The sequence below is a fragment of the Aythya fuligula genome, chromosome 2, assembly GCF_009819795.1.
Source record: "Aythya fuligula isolate bAytFul2 chromosome 2, bAytFul2.pri, whole genome shotgun sequence".
NCBI classification, from domain to species: Eukaryota; Metazoa; Chordata; class Aves; order Anseriformes; family Anatidae; genus Aythya; species Aythya fuligula.
In genome coordinates this window covers 136,380,260-136,407,959 of record NC_045560.1, presented here as the reverse complement: position 1 = coordinate 136,407,959, position 27,700 = coordinate 136,380,260, and the positions used below count along the sequence as shown (strand labels likewise).

The 27,700-nt window shown below is 39.4% G+C and overlaps 1 protein-coding gene across 1 annotated transcript in view; it reads right to left on the bottom strand.

The window, feature by feature from the left end:
* The window catches only part of CPQ (carboxypeptidase Q), a 154,814-nt gene that overhangs the window by 49,632 nt on the left and 77,482 nt on the right, over positions 1 to 27,700 (bottom strand). Inside the window, exon 5 of the mRNA XM_032181425.1 lies at positions 10,445 to 10,556. Coding sequence (XP_032037316.1) covers positions 10,445 to 10,556 — 112 coding nt within the window. The remainder of the gene's footprint in view (positions 1 to 10,444; positions 10,557 to 27,700) is intronic.

Sequence of the window (27,700 nt, the reverse complement as noted above, 5' to 3'; positions counted from 1 at the left end):
AATTAAACTGCTGGGCTTCATGGCAAGTTACATATTTTAGTTCTCATTGCATTCTCATTACCCTGCCTATTTTATACACCACTGATACTTTTAGTTTTAATTTTCCTTATTCCGGTCTAGACCTCAAGTGAACTATCAAATAAGGTCACTTTCACCAAGCCATGATAACTTTCTAAGCTGGTTTTCTTTCTAATGGATTGTACACAATTTTGGTGTTGCAGTCTTATTTTCCATCGTATTTCCATGGTAGGAGTCCACACTCACTTTGCAGTTTTGGCCTTTGTTATATATGTAGCCTAAGGTCCCAAAAAAATGAGAACGCACAAATAATAACATTTGCTACCCATTCCTATTGCTTGTCTGAGAGGTCTGATAGCATTTGAAAAAAAGAAAAAAAAAAAGACAGGAATATTTGAATATTCCTAAGTATTTTAGAGACAATTACCTAATTTCTGTATTCTCTGCAATGGGTAAGACCTGTTTTAGAGAAAACTCTCTTCATCTTCTCATCCTGTTTCTCTGGCTAATTTCAAAGACTATACGTAAAGCTATATTTTATAAAATGTAAGTGATAATGCAATTAATTTAGGATGTCCAGACTTTTCCTCTGAATATGAAGAAGTTTTCATTTTAAAACAGAAGGATTTGTGCTTTCGTTCTGTTATTAGAAAAAAATCTTCCATGATTAAGAGTGCTAATATCACTCTTTGTGCTGGTAAGTGTTTGTCTAGTTAGACATTACATTAAATAATTCTAGTTAGACATTTCATTTAAAAAGTTTTTTTTTTTTTTTCTTCAAGATTGAGTGAAAAATAATGATTTAACAGAGAAAATCTTACTGCTATCAGAGTTATAAGCTTTGAGAAGAAAAAGCTCACTTACAAAAAATGTTAGTATTATGTAAACCATGATTATGATGTATTTGTGATTCTCTAGTGAGCATAAAGAAGGGCAACAGCTTTTTGCTCGAGAATCTGCCTTTGTATTCTCATTAAAAAAAAAAAAAAGTATAATGTAATTTACTTGATTTTTCTTTGTTTTGTTACACAGGTAGTACAGGTAGTTTTGTTACACTGGTAGTACTGAAGACAAGGTGTTGGTTGGACGGGATGCTGGCAAGTGAAAAATCAACCGCCTTGAAGGTCTGCAGTAAAGAAATATGAGGTCTCCCAGGCCTTGGAGAAAGCCAGGCTGTCTGACGTGCATGGGTCAGCTGGAGAAGAGATGTGGAATCACAAGAAGAAAAAGACAGAAAATGGACAGGACACTGGAAAGTAGGAAATAAAACAAGCTAGACAGTGCCTGGAGGTAAGGGCCAGTAGCTCCACCTTAGGTGATGCCAGAGAAGGGCTCAGATGTTGTGCTCTGGGTAGGAGGAGGACACAACTGCCACAGTCACAGAATGGGAGAAGCTTTTTGGACAGGCCTCTTGAAAAGAGAGGAGTGGAAACTGCAAGGCTTGAGGTAAGCAGGATATGTGGCAGGATTCAGATCTAGGAAGCACTGGGTTTTACAGAGCTAGAGGAGCAGGCGAGCAGCATTAATTAAGTCTGGGATTAATCAAAGAATTATTTTTTTCTGTTTTTAGGAGAGTATAAGCTTATGACAGAATAGGAAAGGCAGATTTACAGAAGAATAAAGGTGGAGAATATGAGAAGTTTTAGGTAGATTTATTTTAAGAAAATGATGTAATATCCAAGAGGAAATGTTAAGGAAGGAGCTGTATATACAAGACTGGAGGGGAAAGCTGCAAATGATTTGCAAGTCTAGTAACTAAAAATAACACATATTAAGCCTTCTAACAGGGGAGATGGGGAGAAGAGGGTGCCACAGCCTGGAGCCCCACACATTGCGCTGCAATTGAGGCAGGTGGCAGAGCTCCTGCAGCAAGTGTTTGCCAAGTGCCTGCCTCAGAGCCACCAACCTGCATGGCTTATAAACAGTTTGGAAGAGGAGAAATGTGCTCTTCTGAACTTGGGGTTCCAGGGATTTTGAAACGAAGAACCAATTAGTGTAGTGTCATGAAGTCAATATAAGCCATGTCTACAAGAAAATATATAAAAAATCCACTATTTGCCTGTTTACCAGCAGAACAGGAAAGCAGAGCACTCTTCCATTCCCTGCTGCTGCCGCTGCCATTTCCTCCACATCCCATTAAAAAGAAGAGGACACTGTCCACCCCAAAAATGTACCTTATTCCTCTTTAGAAAAAAACTCCTTCCTGAAAGGTATCCAGAGATCTCATAAAATTCTTGTGGAGCTACAAAGGCAATGCAGGCCCCTCTCCCTCTCTGGTGTTACAAGCCGAAAACGTGTTTTGACCTTTTCTGTGTTGTGGCTCTACCTTCTGCTTCTGCTGTCCCTCTGTTTGTACTGGCAAAAGCCCAAATCTGCTACAGCATCTACACTGTCCTCAGAGCTGATGATTCAGAAACTGCACCAACCACACTTGTCTTAGCATATTGAAAATATAAACTTTAAAAATAAAACACAGAACAAAACAAGAAAACCTGACAGCAAGGACAAGATGACTCTGACTTCATCCAGAAAGGATTTCAGTATTGCACCATGCCAGCTGAGTTACAGATTTGGACAAAAAAAAAAACCAACACACAACAAACAAAACACAATAGCTTCTGTCACCTGGTTTTTAAGATTTTCATAGATAAATAAAGCACATTTTTTAACTTGAATTTCCTGGCTAAATGACAGCTTGCAGAGTAGCAGCAGTAAACAGGACATAGGGCAACATGGTTAAGGAGGGCTGTAAGCCTAAATTTACTACTCAATTAACAACTTTATGTGTCTGCAGTCACCCTCCTGCTATGCCAGCTCAGTATGGAAATTGAAGATTTAAGTATTTGCCAAATATGCATTCAGCTGTTTGTTGAAATTAAAGCTTAAATGTAGTGGTAGTGTAATGGCATGCACATATTTCACATCAAGTACATTGAACAGATTTGCAAAACATGAAAGTCAGAATAAAACGTGCAACTTTGGGGAAGTGGAAAGAATGTAAGAACAAGGAGTTACTATCTGAGATATTTAATCAAAAAAAAAAAAAGGCCTACTATAAAAGCAGTCTTTTAATGATGTTTCACAACATATCTTCTAGACAGCAAACAACTACCCCAGAGCGACAGGAAATTCCAAAACATGTTCAACAGAAGTTTTATAAAGTAAGTTAAAATCGCAGTTATATGACTTCAATTAAACCAGCAGAAAGGAATGACTCCAATATTTTTTTTTAATAAAATATATCTTTAGTCCTCATATATTAGCCAGTGAATTTAGAATCGAGAAGTATAACTTCACACAAAGACTGCAGAGAACTGAACAGAAATCTGTCTTACGGTTTTTGAGTCACATTAGTCATGGGTATAACTCAGAGGAGAGTTAGAAGTTCTGTTTAAAATAAGTTTTAAGGTGGAAAAAAGTGCCTAATCAACTCCTTATGAGTTACATAAAACATAATTCATGTCGCACCTTGAAATCCTTGCATGTGTTGTTTTAAAAACACTTTAGTTTTCTATGCCTTCACGCTAGGAAATAGAAATTTGGTTGTACCAGATCCATGCTTTCATCTACAGGGAAGTCAGCTCAGGAAACTCCCATTTCCTTCTAACACTGGCAAAGAGAGGAAGAGGGGGAAGCATGCACAGAACCTATCACTATAAATTTCCCCCTTTCTTGAGTGCGTACAGGTCACGGTCTAGGAATGTAGGAAGGCCACGTAAAAGGTGTGATGGCTGGGATTAGACTTTGTCAGCAATAACCCTTCCTTCATCATGCTATAGCAGCAGTGGCATGGTGCACCCTGCCCTAGCCTGCAGAAGAGGAAAATGTGCCTGGTTCATCTATTTGACTCCTGGTATTTGCTGTCTCTGGCACTTCCCCATAGCAAATATTTTTTATATGGAAGAACCAGGATTCCCAGAAGCTCTCGGAGGCCCAGTCTTAGCAGGAGACTTCCTGGTCTCATGGGCCATGCAGACATGACGGGACGTGAGCTCAGTGCACAGGAGACAACACCAGAAGCAGGGAAAGGTTTACTCTGTGCCACAAACCATCATTATAGCTGTCTGAAATGCAGGTGCCTTTCAAGAAGTCTCTACCAGCTACTTCAACACGGGCAAGATCTTAGATAGTGATAACACACGTTTCTGTTCGGGTAGCTGAGGGGAAAGAGGGTACCTTTGTGACTTGGCAAATTCACAGCACAGTCAGTGGATTTCTTCAGAGGATGAACCAGGTAAAGACACAGACTGGGCAGCAGTGGGTGGGCATGTGCACATCTGGGCTTTGGAGAACAACACGAGCTGGCTAGCAAAGGAGTGTTGAGACCCAAACACAGCCATGTAAAGGCAGAAAGCACATTTCTGGATAAGGGGAGAGAGCCTCTGCATAAATGCTGCTGAAAGAAACTCCGAATGTGATCAAAAGACTGTTTGATTCCTCCCCTGTTAGCAGAGGTGAGACTGAAAATCAGCTAGACTGTAGTGTCAAGTAGCAGCTCCAATCAATGGAAAAAAAAAAACAAACAAGCTGAAATTTGGCTCCAGCTGTTTCAATTAAAAACAGACACAACAGATACAATATCTGAAGTTTTTCAGAAGAAAGCAGTGAAATTCATCAATTAAAATCAACTGCATCTCTAACTCCAGTGGGCTCTCTACTGCATTTAAGGGGCATAAAATGTTATGCTTGGAAACCACCACATGATCTCCTGCTAAATGCTTTTCACCATTACTCTTGTTTTTCAGTTGCCCAAGCTTCCTTTTAAGGATAAAAGTCCCATGTTTCTAGAGCTGGAGGAGAAGGTGGCTTTGCCAGAGAGCTTCACCCACGTGTTCCCCAAGGAGGGCACCTGTGGCTTCGGGTGGGAATTGCCTACCTGGGCCAAGCGATGCAGGAACACAGGAGCAAAGATTAGGAACAAAGAGAAAGCAATGGCTAGAGCTCTGAAATCGCTGGATACATGCCACCTGCTTCCTGCTCAAAAATACCATCAGCAAGTATTAGTTCTGAGCAAGACCACCAAGGCAGCAGAAGGCTTGAAATGGTGGGAGAACAGAAATTCCTCCTTTACAGAAACAGGCAATCACCATCCAGAGTGGGACCGAGTGCCACAGGCTGTCAGTCCAACCTAGAGAGCTAAGTGAAGGTGCAATGTGGCATCAAGATAAGTCTTGGGGTAGTTTTATAGGAACTTTTTATGAACAGCTGTTTAACTAGTCTTTCACCTCACCTGGAAAGGCAACTTCTTTTGTAAACCTCATGTGATGCAGGGACATGAAAACTTGTGTTTTAAATGACACCAGAGCTGTAATGACTCTACCATCAAAATGCTGAGGCTAATGGCATTGGCGATCTCCAAAGAAGCCTTTTTTGTACATGAAGTAACAAATGTAAAATTGGAGAATTACAAATCCAGCCTGAAAACAGGACAGGTTTGAGGTTTCAGGACTGTGATTAGTAACGGAGCTGTTCTGCAAAACGAGAAAACCCCAAGTTTCTTGTGTGCTGTCTCTCCTACAATTTCCAAATACCCTCACACCACATCACAGCTCGTGCAATACCCTATGGGTTACATCTGTTTAAAGACAGGAACCCCTCAGCTGCTTCTCCCCAAAATACCCCCAGTGCCTTCCCATTGTCTCTAAATTACCCCCCAAAATACTTGCACAACAGTAGCAGCATTTGCTACTACCCCACAGAACTTGCAGACACAGGCAAAAGAAAAAAGACCTGGTGCTTACTCCAAAGCTACACGTGTGCTGATTAAACAGGCATTTGTCGTCATTCATAAAAGGATAAAAGTGGAGTTTCTTCCTGCCTTTTCCTCAGCTGGGACAGAAAGGCACTCATCCATCTCTCCTCAATCACTCATCTGCAAAGAACGTATCAGAACTTCATATTCTGAATATTTCTATGCCTCTATCAAATGTAGTTAGAATTGATCAAAAGGTTAAAAACTGAGGAGGGCTGGGGAAGGCGGCAGCTGACAGACACAGCTGCAGGCAAACTGCAGCACAGTTGCACAAGCTTACTGCCTTGCAAACCTTGTCTGCAGTACTGAAGGGCAATTTTTCAAGCATCAGAAGTCCTCAGATAATCGTAACAGCCACAGCCCCACTGATGGAAAGGGAGTTTTCCAGTTCAGACCAGCTAAGGCGCCTTGGTGCCTTTAAAGATGTCTCTATTCCCATAAAAAAAGAAGGAATAAAGAGCACCAACTGGCCGAAACTTTAATCTTTCTTCACATAAACAACTTCTGTGGAAATGCCTCCAGTTCTTTGTTTTTTTGAGCAAATTAACCACAAAGTAGCTTGCCAGTGTTCTTGCCAATCAGTGGCGTATATAAGCTTCAAGAATGCTAGGAAAAAAAAAGTGCATATTTTTCTTTCCCTTGTGCTTCGTTAAACTTCAACGTTAACTGGGAGAAAAGCCCCATTTGGATACCATCAGGCAGAACGGCCACTAGTTGGTGAATGTTTCTGAGTTTGGCTTCCAGCAAAGCAAGCAGTGGGCAGAGCATAGCGTGGCATGACAGCAAGCAGAAATTGATAAGAGTGCACTGTGTGAAATGCTTCTGTTCACTCAGGTCAGGAGATGCCTACAAGCTGTGCTGGTACCAACATGTGCACGGGCCAGTGCAGACATTTATCAGTACACTGTAGTAAGCTTTTTTTTTTTTTTTCTAGAGCGAAGCTACAAATACCCAGAACAGAAACGTGGGGTTCAGTTTCTGCATTGGGTGGCTGTGAAATAGCCACTTAGAGCACGATTTGCCTTGCTGAATTGTAATCCAGCTAATAGTAGGCATTTACCCTGAATTTGCTGCCTGTGTATTGTCTCTGGAAAAGGAGGAGAGACAAACGCACCTCCAGAAGAAGCCCGTTCTTGTCATCTTGGTGCGGAAGATGCAGAACAACTCACCCCAGAAGATGCTTTTTCGTCTGACCCAAGGCTGACTCCTTTTGTCTCAAGAAGAAGCAACATTCACGTGAAATCAAAGAGTGAAATGGAAAAAAAAAAAAAAAAAACCAACAAATAAATCCTACCAAAAGGAATAGGTTCCATTTTTTTTTCCCTCAAAAAAGTTGAAGTGTTGAAGTCTCTGTGTGAAGCTACTTGAGACTGTGCTACTGTTGTGTGGTCTTACAGTGAACATCCAGCTAACTGTTACAGTGTCTGGAAATCCACAAAAACACCATTAAGAAAAAAAAAAAAAGATATGAACACAGCACAGAAGCTGTCAGCTCAATTAAAGTAAAATAAAAGCCAACACTGACGATTCAGAAAATATAAAGCTTAACGCATTCAGTACTTGATTTATTTAGAAATAAAAGTAAAAGCTGTTAAATATTTTAACCAGAGCAAGAAAATAAACTTCATCACTTAAAATGTAATTATTTAAACAATTTTAATGATTTTAAAATGAATTTAATGTATTTGGTCCTACGCCAACAGCTACTAAATGGTTTGGGGAGGGGTTATGTTGAAAGTACAGAATACTATTCAAACTACAATCCTTCTTCAAGTAATGCATGGAATTACCAAAATCCTAATTACCAGGCATAACTTGTGCCCACTTGCCATGCCCGAGGGTCACAGTGGTATCATGATGAAGTGCTATTAGATCACCTCTGAAAAAACTTGCTCAAATAGCATAGTGGTATCTTGCTTTTACGGAACCAAGGAGCTACAGCAGACATGGAAGCAGTCGTCCTCACTACACATAATGGAAGTTTTATTGTAAAATTTGTATTTCAGAATGTTCACTTCAGCTTTCAGGTCATGTATCTGTGTTTCTCAGATCAGTTATACAACACACAGACGCAGTTTTCATGGCTACACAATGCGCCATGACCTTAAGACTCCCAGTAAACAGCCAAAAATTTGACAAGTGCATCAGACAAGCCCGTTTAGTTGGCTTATTCCCGTGTATTTATGTCCACAGTTCCAGAGACAATGCTTGGAAGTGGTACACTCTGAAAATACAACTTATGGAATTGGTTTCAGATAAAGCTAATTAATTAACTTCTCACGCAATCTGCACATCAGTCACTTTGCTGTCATTTTTTGGGGTCGGATTTTATATGCACCGTAAGATATCAAATCTGCACTAACCAATCTACTATGGAAGATGAAAGGCGCTGTCCCACGTGGCTACCTACAGGTTAGCTTGGATGACCCAGATATTCTCTCCCAGTTGTACATTCCTGCAGAACACTGGTATAAGAAGAAGAGCTTAACACAACAGCTAACCAGAACAGAGGGCATCAGCAAAGGCTGAGACATTTCCCAGCTGAGAAAACAGCATTTCACCACACGTTGTACAGCAAACACACAAGTTACTACTAGAGGAAGCCAAATATTTGAACAAGCAGAAAGTGATGCATTTCATTCATGCCTGAAAGGAAAGCCAGTGAATAAGAATTATACGATGCCACCATGAATTTGCCCTTAAGACGCAAAACAGTTTGTTCTGAATTGAACAGAATCAGCAAATACAGACACAATTTTTGTTCCTGGAGGTGGAGGGAGCATAGGCAATTTTCCAAGAATCATAAAAAAAGATTTAAAAACACTAAAAGAAAGAGTAGGCATGGTTTCTTCTGTAGAAGAATCTTTTTTAGTTCACTTTTAAAGAACAAAAATTAAAACACATGCGTTTTGTTTTCAGTCGCATACAGATATGCCAGTTATTCTGAGACTGGAAAAATGAGAGATAAGGGGCTCAAATAATGCAAAATAAAGTAACAGCAATACACAAAGATGTCTGATGTTCATCACTGCAGTATGAGTGGCTAATCTCATAACAGAGCTTGTCTACAAAGAGCTCTTCAAGAAACACAGATTGTTCAAGTGCACAAATCTTTCTGATTAGAAGCAGGAAAGGCTAGTTTCTTATTTAAACTCTGCCAGAGCCAAGAGCAGGAACAGCAGCTGATTTTATTTTTTAAAGGAATACTTAGAGCATTCCTACTGACCACAGGTTACAGTTCTGGAAAAAAGGAATGATGAGGAAAAATAGGTTCCATCTGATGAAAGCATCCACGGATATCAACGCAACAATCTCACAAGTCTGTTTTGATCTAGTTTTGAGGGGTGTAGTGACAAAAGCCCATATGGAAGTAAAAACAGCAAAAAAAAATACAGATCAAGGAGTAAGACTGGAATTTGCACTTCAGAGATCAGAAATCACATAGCATACTACGAACAGCAGGACACCAGACCGGATTTCGAGAGGCTAGGTGTAAGGAGAACACAGGCAGATGAACTGGATGTTTCGTTCATGACTAATTTAAATACAGTGCCAATTAGGTCAACATCTAGATGATCTCTGGCAGCAGTATCTGACTGTAGACCAGTCTGGGAGACGGTGGGAATGAATTGCATTCCCACAGCTGACCTTGGAGCCACTTTACGATGGCTGTGCCACACTCACCCTCCAGCCTGTGAGGAACTACATCATCACATTACTTGATGAGACAAAATATTTTGACAGGACACTGTGGTTAAGTTAAATTTGACAGAAGTATATCCCTGTAGTGATGAGACTCAGGTGTGAGCCTCCTCTGTCCTGGATTAACTTGCCAAGGAAATCAGCTGTAACAGCCCAAAAACAGAGTCCAAGAACACAGCAACATAAAAGAAGCATGAATGACCAGGAAATCAGCCCTAAAATACAAACCTAAGAGCCTATCATCTTGATGGTCTAGCTGTATCTATTAGCATTTGGTGGAACAAGTCTAGGCAAGATATAAATTTATTTAGGAAGAACATTCAAGGAGAAGGGACTCTTAAATATGATTTTCTGTTAAGTTTAGACTCAGTTTTGATGATTATCTTTACAAATAGGTGAAAAAAAAAAAAGAAGACAAGAGCCAGCATCATGGTCTGGATCCAGTCACAGATGCATGTTCCTGAGAGAGATGTATATGAGAAATTATCAAGAGTGAGGCAAGAGTGTGTGAATTAAATTAACTGAGCAGCCACCGGAAAAGCAACTTGTAAGATAGGGAATGTGCTCAAAGACAGTTCTGCTTAAAAGGCAGAAAAAAAATATCAGGAGGCTGATATTCATGTGATTTCATGAAGCTTCATCATCTCTAATACGGAGGAACTCATTAAGAAAAATTAAAAGATTGACTTATTTCTACATTACCTACTTACTACATCTTACACTGAGCTTTCATTCTCTGATAATGGTGACCATGCAGGCTCAAAGCACTTCCTAGATCATTGATTGATGTGTTGCTTTTGGATGACCCCTATGATGAAAGAAGGGGTTTAACAGACAAACTTGCAAAATATTTATACTAAGTATGAATATTTGTTCTCGGAGGAATGGATAAAATAGAAAATCCAGTTTAGACAGCACACAAAATGTTCTGGAAGTGAAATGCATTAAAAATATTTTAAATTAAATATTTACCCAGATCCTTAATGAGTGATAATGCTTCCCATGATATAAATGCTCCACCACCGTCATCCATAGCTCCCTGCCCAACATCCCAGCTGTCCAGATGTCCACTGACCAAAACAATCTGGAAAAACAATTATGAGAAAATACATTTATATGAAAACAGTAAATCAGAAAAGTCAGTTCAGCATTTATGCATTTTAATGACTTTGTCATAAATTTCACTTTTTAGTTCAAAATGGGAGGAAAAAAACATTCACATGAAACTAAAACATTGTTCTCTAGTCACTGAACATAAATCTGAGATGGCCAAATGCATCCTACTGCCTCAAACCACTGCCTAAATCAAACTGGGTACACTGTGAGGAAATGTTAAATGAAGAGTTTTGTGTTGTACATTAACAAAGCCCGTACTTTCCAGGACTACCATATTGCAGAATGGGGAAAATTTCTTTCACATTCCAGCCATGAACTGTTTAAGCCCTTAAGTATGAAATTTGATTAGCTCTATTTATGGGTGCATATGTAAGAAATACGAACGTAGACTGAAGCGTTCCCAGGCAGAGGTTGTTGCTTTATTATATATCTATGGCTCCTACCACGGAGGACCTCTAATTTATTACTGGATCCCCTATGTGCTACAACAATGACAAGGTATTTTATAGTTCCATTAGTCATAAGGCAATTTTAAATTAAAAACTACATGGTAGCAGGTCCCAGATGGTTTTTCTGTGAAGAGAGTTTTGTGGCTACAGAGGACGATAGCACTGTATGTGTCTCCAGAAACACTTTGAACTCTTTTTGAAATGTTGACAAGCAGAATCACACCAATACCAGAACTCACAGAATCATAGAACAAGAGAATGTCTTGAGTTGGAAGGGACAATGATCATCAAGTCCAACTCCTGGCTCCACATAAAACCAGCCACAATCAGACCACATGGCTGAGAGTGTTAACCACATGCTTCTTGAACTCCACCTGGTTTGGTGTCGTGACCACTGCCCTGGGGAGCCTGTCCCAGTGCCCGACCACCCTCTGGGTGCAGACCCTTTCCCTAACCCCCAGCCTGACCCTCCCCTGTCCCAGCTCCATGCCATTCCCTCGGGACCTGTCGCTGTCCCCAGAGAGCAGAGCTCAGCGCCTGCCCCTCCGCTCCCCTCGTGAGGGAGCTGCAGGCCGCCATGAGGCCTCCCCTCAGCCTGCTCTGCTCGGGGCTGAGCACACCGAGGGACCCCAGCTGCTCCTGATACACCTTTCCCTCTAGACCCTTCACCATCTCTGTAGACACTCTCTGATTGTAATGGGGAGGTCAAAGAGAGAAAAGAAATCTGAGCAGAGCAGGCACAGCATTAAGTGTTGATGAAATGATGCTACAGGACAGAAGCAAGCGCAGAATAACCTCTGTGATGTCCTAGGAGTCTTTGAAGAACTGGTACCAGCAAAGAGCACACGTGGGATGTAGAAGTGTCCATCCTATGACAATTCAGCACCGAGGAAAAACTGAAGGAAACCCTGGAGCTCACACCTGTGTCCTGCCCAGAACTGACCGTACATGAAGGGATACTTCCAACTCCCTGGTCAGCTGATGTCAATCAGGTCTCAGAGTTTTGGCATGCAGAAGATGGTGAAAAACACTTGCTCCTCCTGCTACCTTCTGTTCCCCGAAGAATTAAGGGATGCCAATCTCCTGGCTTTTCATTCCAGCTTTCATTCATCACAGGACAACTACTCTAGCACAGATAATGAGAACAATTTTTCCTGTTATCAGCCCTGGAGGGTGAGAGTGTATGCTGCTAAGTGTGCAGCTAACATTGCAAGGAACTAACGACTTTCCTCCTCACATGAGAGATATCTTAGTAAGTTTTCAATGGTTATTAAAAATAACATACAAACAGATCGTGGACTGCAGCAAGACAAAAGTGTGCTCATCAAACCACAGCATTTTTTCATCCAACTAAATGCAATCTCAGGTAAAACAGCTAAAACTCCTCTTTGTATTTAACGAGAGCCTTGATAAATTACAGTCATATCTACTGTATTGCCATGGATCCAATCAGAATGCACCACATCCTTTATATTCAGAAAATGCATCATGAAATGTTTATAGATGTGTGTATGATAAAAAACAGAAGTGTGATGCTTTAGAAGCTGGAAAACATTGTGATCAAAATCCGAGAGTGACTTACTCTTTCCTTCTCAGATGCTTCAACTCACTTTTGTGCTTATCCAGCCTTGCCTAAACATGTGTTTGCTTTGCAGCCCACCATGATTTTCTTGGTAGTAAACAGACAGGTTGCAGCCTTTATTCCAAAACCTCTGCTCTTGCAAATATGTTTGAATTTCAACTGCAGGATCCTCTGCAAAAGCTTCAGATTTACTCACTGCAGGTATTCCTGCAGTGTAGTGCCAGGATTGTCCCCAGGCCCCAAGTGAAAGCCTGCAAACAGCAGGACTTTCAGGCACATTTCACTGCAGAAGTTTTTACTCTGTAGCCAGCCATTGCCACAACAGCAACATAGCTTCAAACCAGATAATCTAACAAAAGCCATGCCAGCTTTTGAGGTAGAAACCTTTCTGAAATGAAAGCAAAACAGCTATGCTTACTATGTTACTCATTGGTCTTTTTGTTTTCTTATACAGGAGGACTGAGAGTGCACACACACGCACTTGCACTGGGATGAGCCATTGCTTGGAGAGCTTGTGACATGTGCAGCCCCACTGCAACACATGGATGGAGGACAGATCTCAAAGAATGCTGCATTCTGCAGCCAACTGCTGCAGACTCCGTTGCCCTCTGAAAAAAAAAAAAAAAAGAACAGAAAAAAAGAGAAAAGAGAAAAGAGAAAAGAGAAAAGAGAAAAGAGAAAAGAGAAAAGAGAAAAGAGAAAAGAGAAAAGAGAAAAAGGGAAGGGAAGGGAAGGGAAGGGAAGGGAAGGGAAGGGAAGGGAAGGGAAGGGAAGGGAAGGGAAGGGAAGGGAAGGGAAGGGAAGGGAAGGGAAGGGAAGGGAAGGGAAGGGAAGGGAAGGGAAGGGAAGGGAAGGGAAGGGAAGGGAAGGGAAGGGAAGGGAAGGGAAGGGAAGGGAAGGGAAGGGAAGGGAAGGGAAGGGAAGGGAAGGGAAGGGAAGGGAAGGGAAGGGAAGGGAAGGGAAGGGAAGGGAAGGGAAGGGAAGGGAAGGGAAGGGAAGGGAAGGGAAGGGAAGGGAAGGGAAGGAAAGGGAAGGAAAGGAAAGGAAAGGAAAGGAAAGGAAAGGAAAGGAAAGGAAAGGAAAGGAAAGGAAAGGAAAGGAAAGGAAAGGAAAGGAAAGGAAAGGAAAGGAAAGGAAAGGAAAGGAAAGGAAAGGAAAGGAAAGGAAAGGAAAGGAAAGGAAAGGAAAGGAAAAATAAAAAAGAAAAGGCTTTGAGTGAAAGGATAATTGCAGTATAAAGGATGTCTATTCCACAACCTAAACGTCGCCATGTGGTTTGTTTACTTAGAGCAAAAATTGGTTTTAGAAAGATAACTATTCACTCTCCTGGGAAATGCAACTTGAAGCTGAAGTGAACTATTTACATCAAGTTTATAAACTCATTGAGAACCAAGTTTACAATAGAAACAATGCCTTGACTTTAGCAATGAAAGAAGACGGCACTAATGCTGTTCCCTGGCAACAACCTCAACATGAGTGTCTGATAGGGAATTACTCCTCATTTTTGTGAACAACACATATTGCAACAGCAGGAAATTTTGAATCAGAAGAAGGTGGTGTAATCCTGTTTGGGATTACAGACTCCAACCACACAGCATCTTTACCAACTCCAGTACATTACACCAAAACAGATCAAGGTTCAAGTAGGTTGAGAAAGTCAGATAATTTTATGGATGAACTTTTACTTAAATTGACTTAAGTGGATGCCAAGAGCAATTACATAAATACAACCAATGTACTTTTATGTGAAAGCTTTTGCAGAACTGTTGGTTTTTTTAACTATCATGTTTCTGCAGCACCTACTAAAATGAAAGTTTCAGTGATCTGTCTGATAGCTAGCCATAGACATTCTTAAAATAAGACAGTTGCAAAACAACAAAAACACTAACTGTGTGTTTATCTTGGTCTTTAGGGAGATAAAATGTATTTGGGACAATGAATGGGAATATTTCTGAAATTCATACTAAACCACCATATTATTTAAAACAATATTATAATTCTATGTTCACGTGGGATTGTAAGAAAGGCAGTTTATGTGAACAAGGAAATATGATTGTTATATTTTTAACATTGCTTTCAAATCTGGTACGTGGCTCTCACCTCCAAATCTGCACACAGGCTAATGACTTACATTTGCACAAAACACCCATATAAAAATGTCAGCACATGCCAACAGAATGTAATCACTGCAAAGCAATTTAAGTAAGTATATGTAAGTATAAGTATTTGTTCTAAATATACAGAGAAACCACAAGCATTTGTATAAGACAGCAAAAATACAGCAAAACACATTTGACAAATGAACCAAAAACACATTAAGATAAGATAGCTTATGTGCCACATGACAACTTAAGATTTGGCATTCCTGCAGTGACACAGCTAAAAAAAATAAGACCGTAGACACAGTCCTGATACAACGCAACAGGAGAAGTGAAACTTGAGGTAACATTTCAAATAGATGAATTATTCTATTTCCATCTGCACTAACATTATGATGCCTTTAAGTCATGCCCAGCATTTCAATCAAGCATCCTAAAATGTTTTAAAATTTACATTACATTTTATATATTTATAAAACTATGTATTTTTGTATTTTATGTTTTAAAAATAAGATCAGAAAAAGGAACCACCCATTCACACACTTCTGCACATGTCACAGGGTTATCCTTCTAAGCACGATGGTTTTTGCCACTAAAATTAATCTCCCATTCCACATGTATTCACACATGTTTATTCAATTTGTCACATAACGACTCCGTAAACTGTAGATGAACTATATTCTGCTTGGTTTGAGGGTGTTTTAGGAAAAGTCCATTTCACTTCTAGTTAGTCTCTATAAACTCACTTGCTCGTCTACAGGTACGAAGCAAAGGCTTCTTTCCATGCAACATTAGAGATGATAAATGATAGATGTTAGGAAACATTTTCAGTCATGGAATCCAATCTAGAATAATATTTGCATCAAGTTGTAAAAGCCAGCATTCAATGTTATTTCATGCCACTCAGGTAGATAGATGGTAATGGAAGAGTAATGAAGCCATCATTCATCCTTGCCCTTCATGGGTGAAGAAGACTTCATGGAGAGAGGTTAATGTCCTAGGACCTTTAATAAAGTAGGACCTTTATCAAACATCTTTAGCCAAGACACATTCAAACCCCAGCTGCCTGAAGTTCAAACTAAAACAGTGAAGCACTCTAGAGTAACTCAAGTTCTTTTCAACTGCTTGTCTACATTTCAGCCAAATATGGCCACCATTTAGTTGTTTGCTCAGGCAGCCTATGGTGTTCCAACCCAGTTGATGAATTACCTGGAAACTCATGAAAAGCATTTCTATTAATATTTTTTTTGGTGGTTCTTCCTTCTTCACTTTGCTCCTAAACAGGACCATCTTTAGCTCTGTGTAACTCAATGAGGTATTACACTATTTGACTGGATATTTTATTGTCAGGAATCACCTCCTTTCAGTGCATGGGGTATTTGTACAATACATAACCTATACATATGAACACCACATACAGTTGATCTGTATCTGGACTAAAATTAACAGAAGACAGAAGTCAGTTAATAATTAGGATCCTCAATTCAATCCAATCCAAAAATTGCCTATAAATCCTCTCCTTCCCCAGACACTTGTTAGTCTTCACACAGACAAACATTTTCTCACTTCACCATTTTCTATTTTCCCCAGACTAAAACAAAATTTCTGACACTAAGTAAACCATGACTTAAATATTGTTACTGCCAACTTCTCAGGCAGAGGAATCCACTATCTAATACAGTCCTGTGCTCCTGAGTATAGGGAGTACATCTTGAGTAATCTGCCCATTTGGGCAGTGTAACAACTATGAACTGCCAGATGGCTTCAGTTTATAAGAACCTGAAGATTTTCTTCATTTCACTGTGTTAACAACAGAGAGAGAACAAGGGAAAAGAGGAAGACAGCATATCACATACCTAACTAATGGACAAATAAAACAGCTGGCAGTCCTAAATTTAAGACCATCGTGGTTACCTTGCCTTCAAAACTATGCTTAAACAAAGTCTTCACATACACCAATTTGCAAACTGAAGTAGTAAATCTGGCATGTCTCTCAGCCCCAGAATGTACGAGCATCATCTACAGTAGTGCTTTCAAATGTGGTCTGGAAAATGGCAACACCAAGCAGTATGTTTTTCTACAGTTTACCCACATAGCAAAACTGGTTACTACTGTCCACTGTCACCTCCCTCTTAAGTAATTCTTAGTCTGCAGACTGTATTCTCTTCTGCATTTTTAGAAAACAAACAAACAAAAAGCCTGTCATCTTAATGGAATAAAATTTTGGTGAGTAATTAGGTCTTTTACCCTGACCCATTTTCTTCATTATTCTTCCCCAAACCTCAACTCACCCCTTCAAATCATGCAGCAAAACAAATGACAAATTAAATAATTATCTACCATTCCTGCTCAGTGCTTCATGTCCAGGCAGAATCACATTCCTCTACACGAGCCAACATTCCTTAAGTTTTAAAATATTTATGATAGATATTTATTTGTATCATCCAGTAACATTCTGTAAATCAGTCTGTTGTCTTTTCCATCAAAGGCCTTCCTAAATCTAAACAAATCAGCACTTTTAATCCTATCTGCTTAAAAGACTGCAGCAAATTTGTCTGGCTTGATCTTCCCATCTGGAATCCAACTCAGCTCTTCCAAAACAGAGACACTGCAGCCATTAGAAAGAAACTTCTCAAGCACATTATAATAAAAATAACTATTTAAATAGCATTTGCATGGACACTGAAATTGGTATCAATACTGCAATTATTTCAAACTCTGCAGGGGAGGAAAACAAAACTGCAAAAGCAGAGTGCCCATCAGCAACATAGCACTATATGGCACAGAATTAGAATTAGATTTACATGTGAGGTTAGAAATGTAAATATATAATATGAATATTTTTGAATTTAAACTCTATTTTAAAAAGTGTAGCTCATTACTACCAGACATATCCAGTTATGTTTAAACAGAAGTCTATTCTTTCATGTGTAATTCCATCAATCTAAGAGCTAAATTCAAACATGTAACTGTATCAGAGATGTTCAGCTGCAAAAACAAAACAAAACAAACAAATAAAAAAACACTTACTTGATAAAAAGTCTTTGTGAAAGTTTACCCTGAGCATTTTCTAAATAATTGTTTTGGGCTACAAATATGTGAAAAAATATTTGTGAGTTTCTGTACTTGCCTTTTAAGAAAACAGTAACTGTCTCCAGTTAAACTGCAATTGGATTAAATCATGCTCTAAATGTAAATCAGGAACATTACCACATTTAGTGGATTTTATTTCGTGTATATAAGAATATTTCTTCAAATTAGTTTTTAGCTTTGGTGTCCAAATTATATGACTTCACTGTACATCTCCTTTTATTAGATTTCATGCATATTACGAATGGTTTTCAAATAATCAGTCTTGCTGTCTCAACTAATTTACAGTCCTAAAGATACAGCAAAGTTCAGAAAGAAAAAAAATGATTAAAACAAAAACTGTCTTTTCTACTTAATAGGCAGCGTAGTAAGTCTTAACTTCCAGGCTTTTGATTAAATGATAGATCTGCACATGAAACAGAAGCAACTCGCTTAGTCACACAAAAATCAAACCCTATTATTGGTAAAAAGCTGATTAACCTTCAAAGAGCCTCTGTGTCAGAATATACAGTAAACTCTAAAGCTGAATCTGCATTTTGCAAAAGTGGTTGAAAATAAAGTGTACTCAGAAAGTATTGCAACAAAACCTTCCTGTTTGAAGTCAAGCTCAAAACCACTAAGTAGTGAAATAGCATGGGCTGATAGCATTTATGAAGTATAGGATGGTGAAGGAGAAAATTAGTCTGAAAATAAGCTATTACTGATAAGGGAACTGTAGTAAAGGTAGAAAGACACATAAACTACATGAATATTCAAAAGATAACCTCATATTGTAATGATTACCATTTTCATATAAATGTTGGATTTTTAGACCTAGCATTTCCATATTTAAGTTCCCTAGAATCTTTTATTTTATATTATTTTATTTATTTATTTATTTCCTATTTCCCAAGCTGCAACATTTCAGAAATAATGTCATTCTTCAAAATGCTGTTTCAAAAACAAGGATTGCAATTTATACATTTCAGTCCACCTCTTAGGGCTTTTAAGAGTAAAAATCATACCAATAATGACTTCTAAGCAAATTAGATTATCACTGGAATATCACTTACACTTGCATACAGATGATGCTGTAGAAGCCATGTTTATAGATCAAAGATTAGCAAAGAACCTCTGCAAATGCCCCTGTTATCAAAGCTGAAAATGTCTGATTTGATGTGTAGAGAGTAACAATCCTTTTTCTACATTTACCAACGGAAGATTTCCCTTCCATATGTAGCAGATGATTTATGTATGGAGAAATGAATTATTTCATAGTCTTTATTTATGTATTTTTCACTTTAGGGAAATATATGATTCCACCACATTACTACAGATTTAGCAACATTCACAAATGTTATAGGTTTAAAATATCTTTCATCAGATATTTACATTAATTTCAGCTAAAGTAAACATTAATGATGCTTAGTGTTTCATTGACGTATTAACCCAAATCCTATGCTAAAACCATATGCTGAACCCTATGGTACTATGCACTGCTGGCAAGCATCACTTCCTGAAATTGTAGATTTCTGTGCAAAATGTTACAAAGCTATTTTCCTTTCCTCTTCAAAACACTAAAGGACCCCTTAAGTCAGACCCCACGCCCTACTGTCACTGTCTTAGAGCATTCAGATGACCCAAACTGTCCTGAAAGCCATCCAAAGTAGCCAGCTCTGAACTATCCTGAATAAAGTACATTTCATTTTCCAAATTCCCAAGATTGCTGTTGGAAGCAAGTCAAATAAATCCTTATATGGTCATAATAATATCAGAAGACTACAAGGCAGAAGGCTATAATACATAACATTTATGTCCCAGTGCCAGACATTTGGAATCAGAGAACACTTGAGGTTGGAAGGGACCTCCGAGTGCTCATCTACTTCCACATCATGCCTACAGCAGGGTCAACTTCAACGTGATTGTACTGTCCATTTGGCTTCTGAAAATCTCCAAAGATAGAAATTCCACAACTTTTCTGGACAAACTGTTTCAATATTTTTCTAATAGCTATGTTAACGCAAGCTTTTTTGAAATGTGCCCTACCGAGACCTCATTGCAGCATTCAAAAGCCAAATCGGGATTCAAATGCTGTCAGCTCACAAGCCTACATCATAATTTTACATCTCTAGGAGCATTTACTTAATTCATCACCACCAGCTGAACACAATGAAAATGAAATTCTTGCCTTTTACCACGCTATTGTCCTTCACCATTATAATCGGTTCTTCCAAACTGTCTCTATCCCACATCTACAGTCATAAAGATCTATCAAAAGTGACAATGGTTTTGGTTCCTGATTCTCTAGTAGAGGTGGCTCCACACCTTTCTGCCGCAATGGCTAAAACCTTCTGCTGTCAGCATTAAGTATTTTCATGGTCACAGATTCACAGGCCTACACTCACAGCTGTAATTACAGCCATAAAGGAGGCTCTTCTGATGCTCTCCTCTTACTCCACAAATCCACACTCAGGCCAGGCTCCTGCCATTCCTTCCTTGGCTACTTAAAGGATTTCATTGTGCAGTATGCTAAAACACCCAATCAGTCCTTCATTTGATTACTGTAACCCTTTCTTATCTCTATGGCTTATCCTACGTTCCTGGCATCTGCACAACTTTCCTCAGCATTTTGCTAGCTAAGATTATCTTTACATGGGTCACAGTTTTTTTAAAGATTGTGATTCCTTACTATTCTTTTAAAAATACCTACATATCATTTTTATTTCTCCCTCCTATGTATACATTGCTTCTCTAAAATAGCAGAAAAGCTTTTCGATGCAATACTAACCTCATGCATTTCCAGAAGGGCAGCAGCTGGGGGGGCTGGAAGCTACTGAGAAGTGGTAAGGGACGCAGTAACCCACGCTGCCTGGGGAGCAGAGGGCTGGTAACACTGTGACATGGAGAAGGCTGAGGTACTCACGGCTTCCTTTACCTCAGTCTCTACTGGCAAGATCAGCATTCAGGAATTCCAGATTACTGAGAAACATGGGAAAGTCTGGAGTGAGGAATATGTACCTCAGTGCAGGAGGAGCAAGTTAGGAAACATTTAAATGCATTAGATATACACAAGTCCCCAGGTCCTGATGGGCCACTCCTTGAAATGTCATGACAATAATTGAGGCTTCTGAGAAATGGAAGAAAGAAAATTTAACAGCTTTCCTCAGAAATGGGGGATCCTGGGAACTACAGGATCTAATGCTGGCTTCATAGACAAACTGAAGTATGAATTAGCTATAAGGACAGTTATGTGGGCTGAAAACTGGCTGGGTCAGGGGGTTGTGATCAGTGTCACAAAAGCCAAGTGGAGGCCTGTCACTAATGCTGAGCCCCAGGCATCGATACTGGGTCCAACCATGTTAAACATCTCCATTAATGACCTGGGAGATAAAACAAAACACCCCCTCAGCAAGTTCACTGATGATACAGAACTAGGAGGAGCATCTGATAAACCAGAGAGCTGTGCTGCCTTTCAGAGGCACCTTGACAGGCTGGAGAATTCAGCCCACAGGAGCCTCATGAAGTTTAGCAAGCAGAAATGTGAAATCTGTGTGAAAAATGTGTGTTTGTACACTCCTGTGCAGAGTCCATTGATAGAGCAAGAGGCAACAAGCACACACTGAAATAGAAGACATTCAGTTTAAAAATAAGGAAAAAAAATATTGTAAGATTTTTAAATCACTGAAACCATTACCCAGAGTGGCTGTGAGGGAATCTCCATCCTTGGAGATACGCAAAACACAAGCCCTAAGAAACCTGCTCTATCTGACCTGGCTTTGAGCATGGGGTGGGACTACATGATCTCCAGAGATCTCTTTTTTTTTTTTTTTAATTATAACATTGATTCCAGTATTAATAATTCTCATTTTGTGGCGCTATAAATAACTCACATTTATTTTGGCTCTGAAAATTTCATTAAAGAGACCAAGAAGCAGAACACAACTTGGAAATCAATTCTACCAAACTCAAGTATGTCCTTCAGTATCCAGACAGCTGAAGTACAATTGTAATCTTCAATACAGTATTTTACTGGCACAAGAAGAAAAGACTTTTCTTCTACTTAGGATAGTCAAAATCATGGTAGAAAATTAAAGTTGGTACGAAATCCATTTCAGGGAATTATTGCAATTTTCATCTAGCACTTTTATGAACTGATGCAAGAACCCTTAGAAACAGATCATTATTTGGCTTGCAACATCAGACTGTCTTTATCTTACATTGATCCTGAAAGAATTGCTTTACATACTGTATGAGATGTGTCTTCAAAGTCTCAACATCGTTTCCAGATTACAATTCTTCTTTCAGCAACTACAGTCCCTTTGGTTTCCTTTATTTTCAGAAAATTAAAACAGCTTTTCTTCTGAGGTAGAATGCAGGCTTAGAAAACCATGAATTTCTCAACTCTAAATTCAACTTAGTTAATTATATTGTACTGATCTCTTTATCAGTAAAATGGGACTAAACAACTGTATATTATGTAGAGATTCAGCGGTGATTAGCTAAATATTCCTATTTTAATGAGAGTGTTTGTGGAAAGTACTAAAAAAATCCCTGCATTGTATTACTGGAAATTATTGGGGCTGTACCTACACAAATGAAAATTCAGTCCACAATTTCTAGTACCTGTCTACAACTCCAGGAAATCAGAAGTTGTATTCACAGAGACACGGATACATATTTGCATCTAACACTGACTTTATTTCCCTACTCGATTCCCATCAGTGTATTTCAAAAACCATGACTTTCGATACAAAGTGATAGCTCCTCCTTCATATTCATCCATTCCCAACATTTTGTTCATTCACTATCATGAAACTTACAGTATGTTTGGCAAAACTTTCCAGCAAGACGGAGAATATGTTGATTTATCAAACTCAACTTCTGGAAAATAATGGATTAGACAACAGCTGTCAGGATAATTCCCAGGGTAGAATTTCTGCTGAAAATCTGACGAGTTTCACTTTATTACTAGAACCAGTAATGCAACGGCTCTGGAATTCATTTGGAGTGCAGGGGACTTCAGAAAACCTGGTGCAAAGTACAGCTGCGGCAAAACGGGAGAAGACAGAGGCTACACACACTTCAACAGGTTTGGCAGACCACAAGGCTGGGAAGCGTTTAAAGTGCAAAAGTCATCTGGGCACTTCATGGGTATTGCCTGTTGCCATCTTTTAGTATATGCACATCCCAGGCACAAAACTCTGCATCCCTTGCACAGAAGATAACAGCAGATAGACAAGTCATGGCTCTGGATAAACCCTGGAGAAAGGTGGAAAGCAACTCAACAGTAGTAACAGAAAGGGATGAGGTATGTAAGCCTCTTGTCCTGCCCCATTCCAAAATCATGATGTAAACACCACAGGCTGGGATATCAGAAAGGGGAAATTATCCTGTATGAACTGGTCCAGCTTGTATGAAACATCTGTGCTTTCACTGGAAGAGACTCATCCTGAAAGTGGGAGAGGTGTCTTCGTGGCCACACTTGGGGATGGAGCTGAGCATATGGGTCTCCATCTCCTCCCTGTCAAGTGCCTTAGGAATGGCTGCAGGCTGGTGTCACTTGACGTTTTTCACCAGCACAAATTTCTGCATGTCCTGCACAGCATGGGAAACAGCAAGGTATACAGTTGGGTTTGTGTGATGTGGGTTTCTGTCTAGTTGGACTTATCCCCAAATTTACGTCCCTAGGCCTCTCAAAATCTGTCAGTGCTAACTAATACTCCCTGTCACTCACTTCACCTTGCGCTCGAATTCCTGACCTTCACCTGAAAGGTTCGGTGTCTCATTGACTGTGCCATCCCCTTTCAGTTTCTCTTCCTGTGGCTGCAGGTTGAAATACCTTATTTACTTAACCATCCCTGCAGCCCCCAATTTCACACATGATAGAGGAATGTAAGCTCATAGAAATTCTGACATCTTTATAGCACTGGCTAACCAGCTGACAAGCTCTGCTGAGTGCTATTAGATAGCAGTCTTCAATCACCTCCAAAATATGCATTGAAAAGACCCTACACTCACTCAGCCTCCACAACCCTCACGCTGGAGTGCAATAAAGATGGTTGATTTTTTTAATGAAACATTGTGTCGTACTAAAATTATTACTGCTGTACTATTTGTACTTCATTTCATATCTGTTTGTGTGGAGATGAATTTAATTTTCCTTCAGGCACTGTTCTCAGAGGCTCCTATTCTAATTTTATTAGGTTTTGTACCTTTAGCTTTCAGAATTAAACACAATGGTTATCACAGTAGTACACAAAACTGATGTTATGTCCCAGATTAGTAAGTCTGAAAGGCATGTTTAGTTAAGATTATATCAGGACTGTACCTGTTTAAATGTTTTAATGGTTGAGTGTTCAAAGAAACTAATTCTAGCCTTTAAATTAAGCTCTAACGAGATAGCACACAGAGAATTAGGGGCATGGGGAACAAAATTCTCTTAATGCATCAGCTCCAGTCCTTGTTATCAGAAGTAGCTGCATTAGAAAATCTGTTCATATGTTTATCATTACAGTGCATCCAGCAATTTTTATTCCCATGTTAGTGGGTTTAATAACACAACAATTTCAGAATAACTGATAGGAATCTGTAAGCTCTCTCTAAACTCTTCTCCCACTGATGTCTTGTAAAATTTACTACTGACTTCCCAAGCCATTCTTGGATGCTTCACTCCCGTTGAAAGAAGAAAAGATGCTTGAAGGATGGCCAGCATTTCTTATCTCCTCCACTTTCTCCCCAAGAGACTCAAGCCATTCTGCAGACAGTTCCCTTTTTGTTTACACATGGCAGGGACAGACAGCAGGGAATGTGAGCAACTGGCTGGTTCAAAGGTGGCAACACTGGAGGACAGTGGAATTATGGCTTTGACAAACGCTGATGACAAAATAAGGTCAGGACAAGCAGGAAACTTGATCTTTTACTAGACTGGTCTTCTAGCAAGCATTTACTTGGACTTTGCATGTAACAAATGAGACATAATGCAAATTAACTTGTTCTATTACTATGATCAAAAAAGGCAAAACTACTCTGCTTGGAGAAAGCTGCTCCAAAGTACAGCCCCCCTGCAATGCACATATCCCCAAAACATGTGAGCTGCACGCTTGTTTTCTGAAACCCCTACATTCACATAGCCCACAGTATATTTGCAGATTTCACCCTGATAAATTCCTTTCCAGCTGCAGGACATCTGATACTTACAGTGCTACCATAATTATACCATTATAACTGTAACTGAGACACGCTTAAGTAAAAAAGACACAGAACTGAAGTATTTCTAGGGCTTTGCCTACAAACTTTGCAATCCAACAAGCAACCTTTCTGTCACTTTCTATTCCACAAGCGATAAAGATGCTATTCCCAGTAAACATGTTTTTCTACAAAAGCTAATGTTTTTTCTTTAAAGACACACTACTGAAGAATTTAGCAGAAATAATGAAGAAGTCGCATGAGGTACAGAGAAAGCTGCAGATAAAGAGTTTCTACAATTCTGTAGAAAGAGTTGACTCAAATTGAAGCGTGTCACCAGAATTGGCCATGACACTCATTGCCAGTACCATCAAATTAGTATAGGTTTGAGGGGAAAAGGTTTATATAAACACTCCTTGGGAACAGATCTTGGCAACTCATATATTAATGGCTGTGTAGTAATGTTGTTTGCTCCGAGAATGTCACCAGTGAAGGCAACTGAGTATCAGAAGCTCAGAAAACACACATAAACATATACAAAAAATGTGCTAGACTGCCTCAACAGCGATCTATCTGTGTCTATTGAGCTATAACAGATTCTCGTAGTCAGGAAATCTCTCCAAATTACCCCCATGAAACACTGAGAACCAGGACCAGGTTGTAAATGTATTGCAGGAAAAGCTTTTAAGTGGTTATAAGGGACCTCAGTTTCCTCTAGGAATAAGGATAAAGCACAGTAAAAGCTCAAGGTACCTTTAAGCAGTAACATTTTAAATAGTAACAAAAGTTGTGATCATGATTTTGCATCCCAAGGTTGTTTTGGTGTCCCCACACACCACCATGGCTAACAGTGGCTGGGGCCCTTCCTTCACCCCCTCTCTAGATTTGAGATTAATCCAGATTAATCAAGACTGCTCTTGATTAGCAGTCGTATCCCTATTTCACAATGGTTTTCAGGAGCAAGTAAAACTTAACTTGTAACTTGGAGCTTGCAACTAAAGGCTCCCTCCCTGTCTCCACATCGTGACGTGATTTCTCTTACAGATATAAGCGGTCAGCCAGCTTTGGTGTGTAGCTGTGGCTACCAAACCATAACGAAACGGCGTTGCTCTCCTCACGTTGTTCCTCTCCTCTCCCACTGCCCTGACTTGGGCTGAATCAGAGCAGCCTTATCTGAAAGAACGGAAAACAAGCACTGATAGTAAGGGCAGAGGGGAGAGGGTAACCTCCACTCAGCAACCAGAGGTGGTGAAAACGAGACATCGCGTTCCTGGAAAGCTACTTTATTGTCCCATTTCATTATTTTTTTGCTGCCTCTCCAATATTCAACCTCAATTTCCTCTCAACTAATTCAGCCACCAGAGTCTACTTATTGACAGTTTGACCACCGTGGAGGAAGCAGAGAAGAAAACCAGAAAACACTTCATAAAGCACCATACATCTTCAGTACTTCATAAAGGACCACATATCTTCGGATATGATGTGTGTACGCACTCTAACCAGAACATGGAACATTTCAAGTACCCCTAAATGCCCCACAAGTTATTAAATTTTTAGTTTTCGGAATCTAATCTCGGATCATCAAAGACTTAAATCAACAACAGTTTATATGTAAAATGAGATGCACATGTTTTTCAATATGAGAAAATGCACGCACGCACAAAACACAATGGAGTGTTACAAGATTAAAGTTCACTTAGTGTGACATTTGCAGCAAATTCCTTTTCTGAAGTAACATTGTGGAACCTAGAATTAGACCTAAACCAGAGAAGTACATTTTCTTATACTTGAGGGGAAATACTGATGGTTAGATTATCTAGGCCAGCAATAACAATGTGTTAAAATAAAACGAAGAATCTGCCTTTAATGCTTCTGTTTTCTGTTATCACAAAGCGTTTGTTTTCCCCCAAATCCAGGACCTTATACACAGTTTTTCATAAACCCACATCTTACTGGATATTAAATCATATTTCTTGTCTCCAGCCTGCTATTAAATATTTGCAAAGGCATTTTCCTCGTGTCAACAAGCCACAGCAAGAAAAAGTGCTTTTCCAGGATTCTCAGTAGAAAGGAAATAACTGCCAAGTATATTGTTATATTATCAGAAGTATGGAGCAGTGAACATATGACCAGTGGTGGAAATTCCAGGGAACATATACTTGGTTTTTGTTTATTTGTTTGTTTACAAAGACCTCTTGAATACAAATGCTTTTAATCCAGACAATGCACAATGCCAGAGACATCCTAAGAAATTAATGTATAAGCTAAAAATACTTTGCTCCCAATTCTTCCCTCCACATCTGCAGAGCCTGGGCTGTATTCTGGGTTCATATATTTTTCTATATTTTCTATATTCTATTTTCTATATTTCTATTTTCTATATCTTGTATTTCTCTATTTTTTTTTTCTTTTTCTCTAATTGAAACTACAATCTAGGACTATTATTCCATTTCATTCCATCCCAGAACCCATCCCAACATTTGAATAACTTCCCTGGTGTTCAGTGATGTGTCCAGCATCTATGTATATGCCTTCCTTCCACCCATCACACTGGGAAATCTCATTGATGAAAAAGCCCAGTTTGCATACGTCACGCTCTGATCTGAAGCAATGAAAAGATGTGTGCTTTATATCTGCAATGGATGGTTATTGGCTTTGATGCAGTTTGGATGCTCCCTGAATATACAGACAATATCCTCATGTCTCTCTGAATGAAGACGTCTACTGC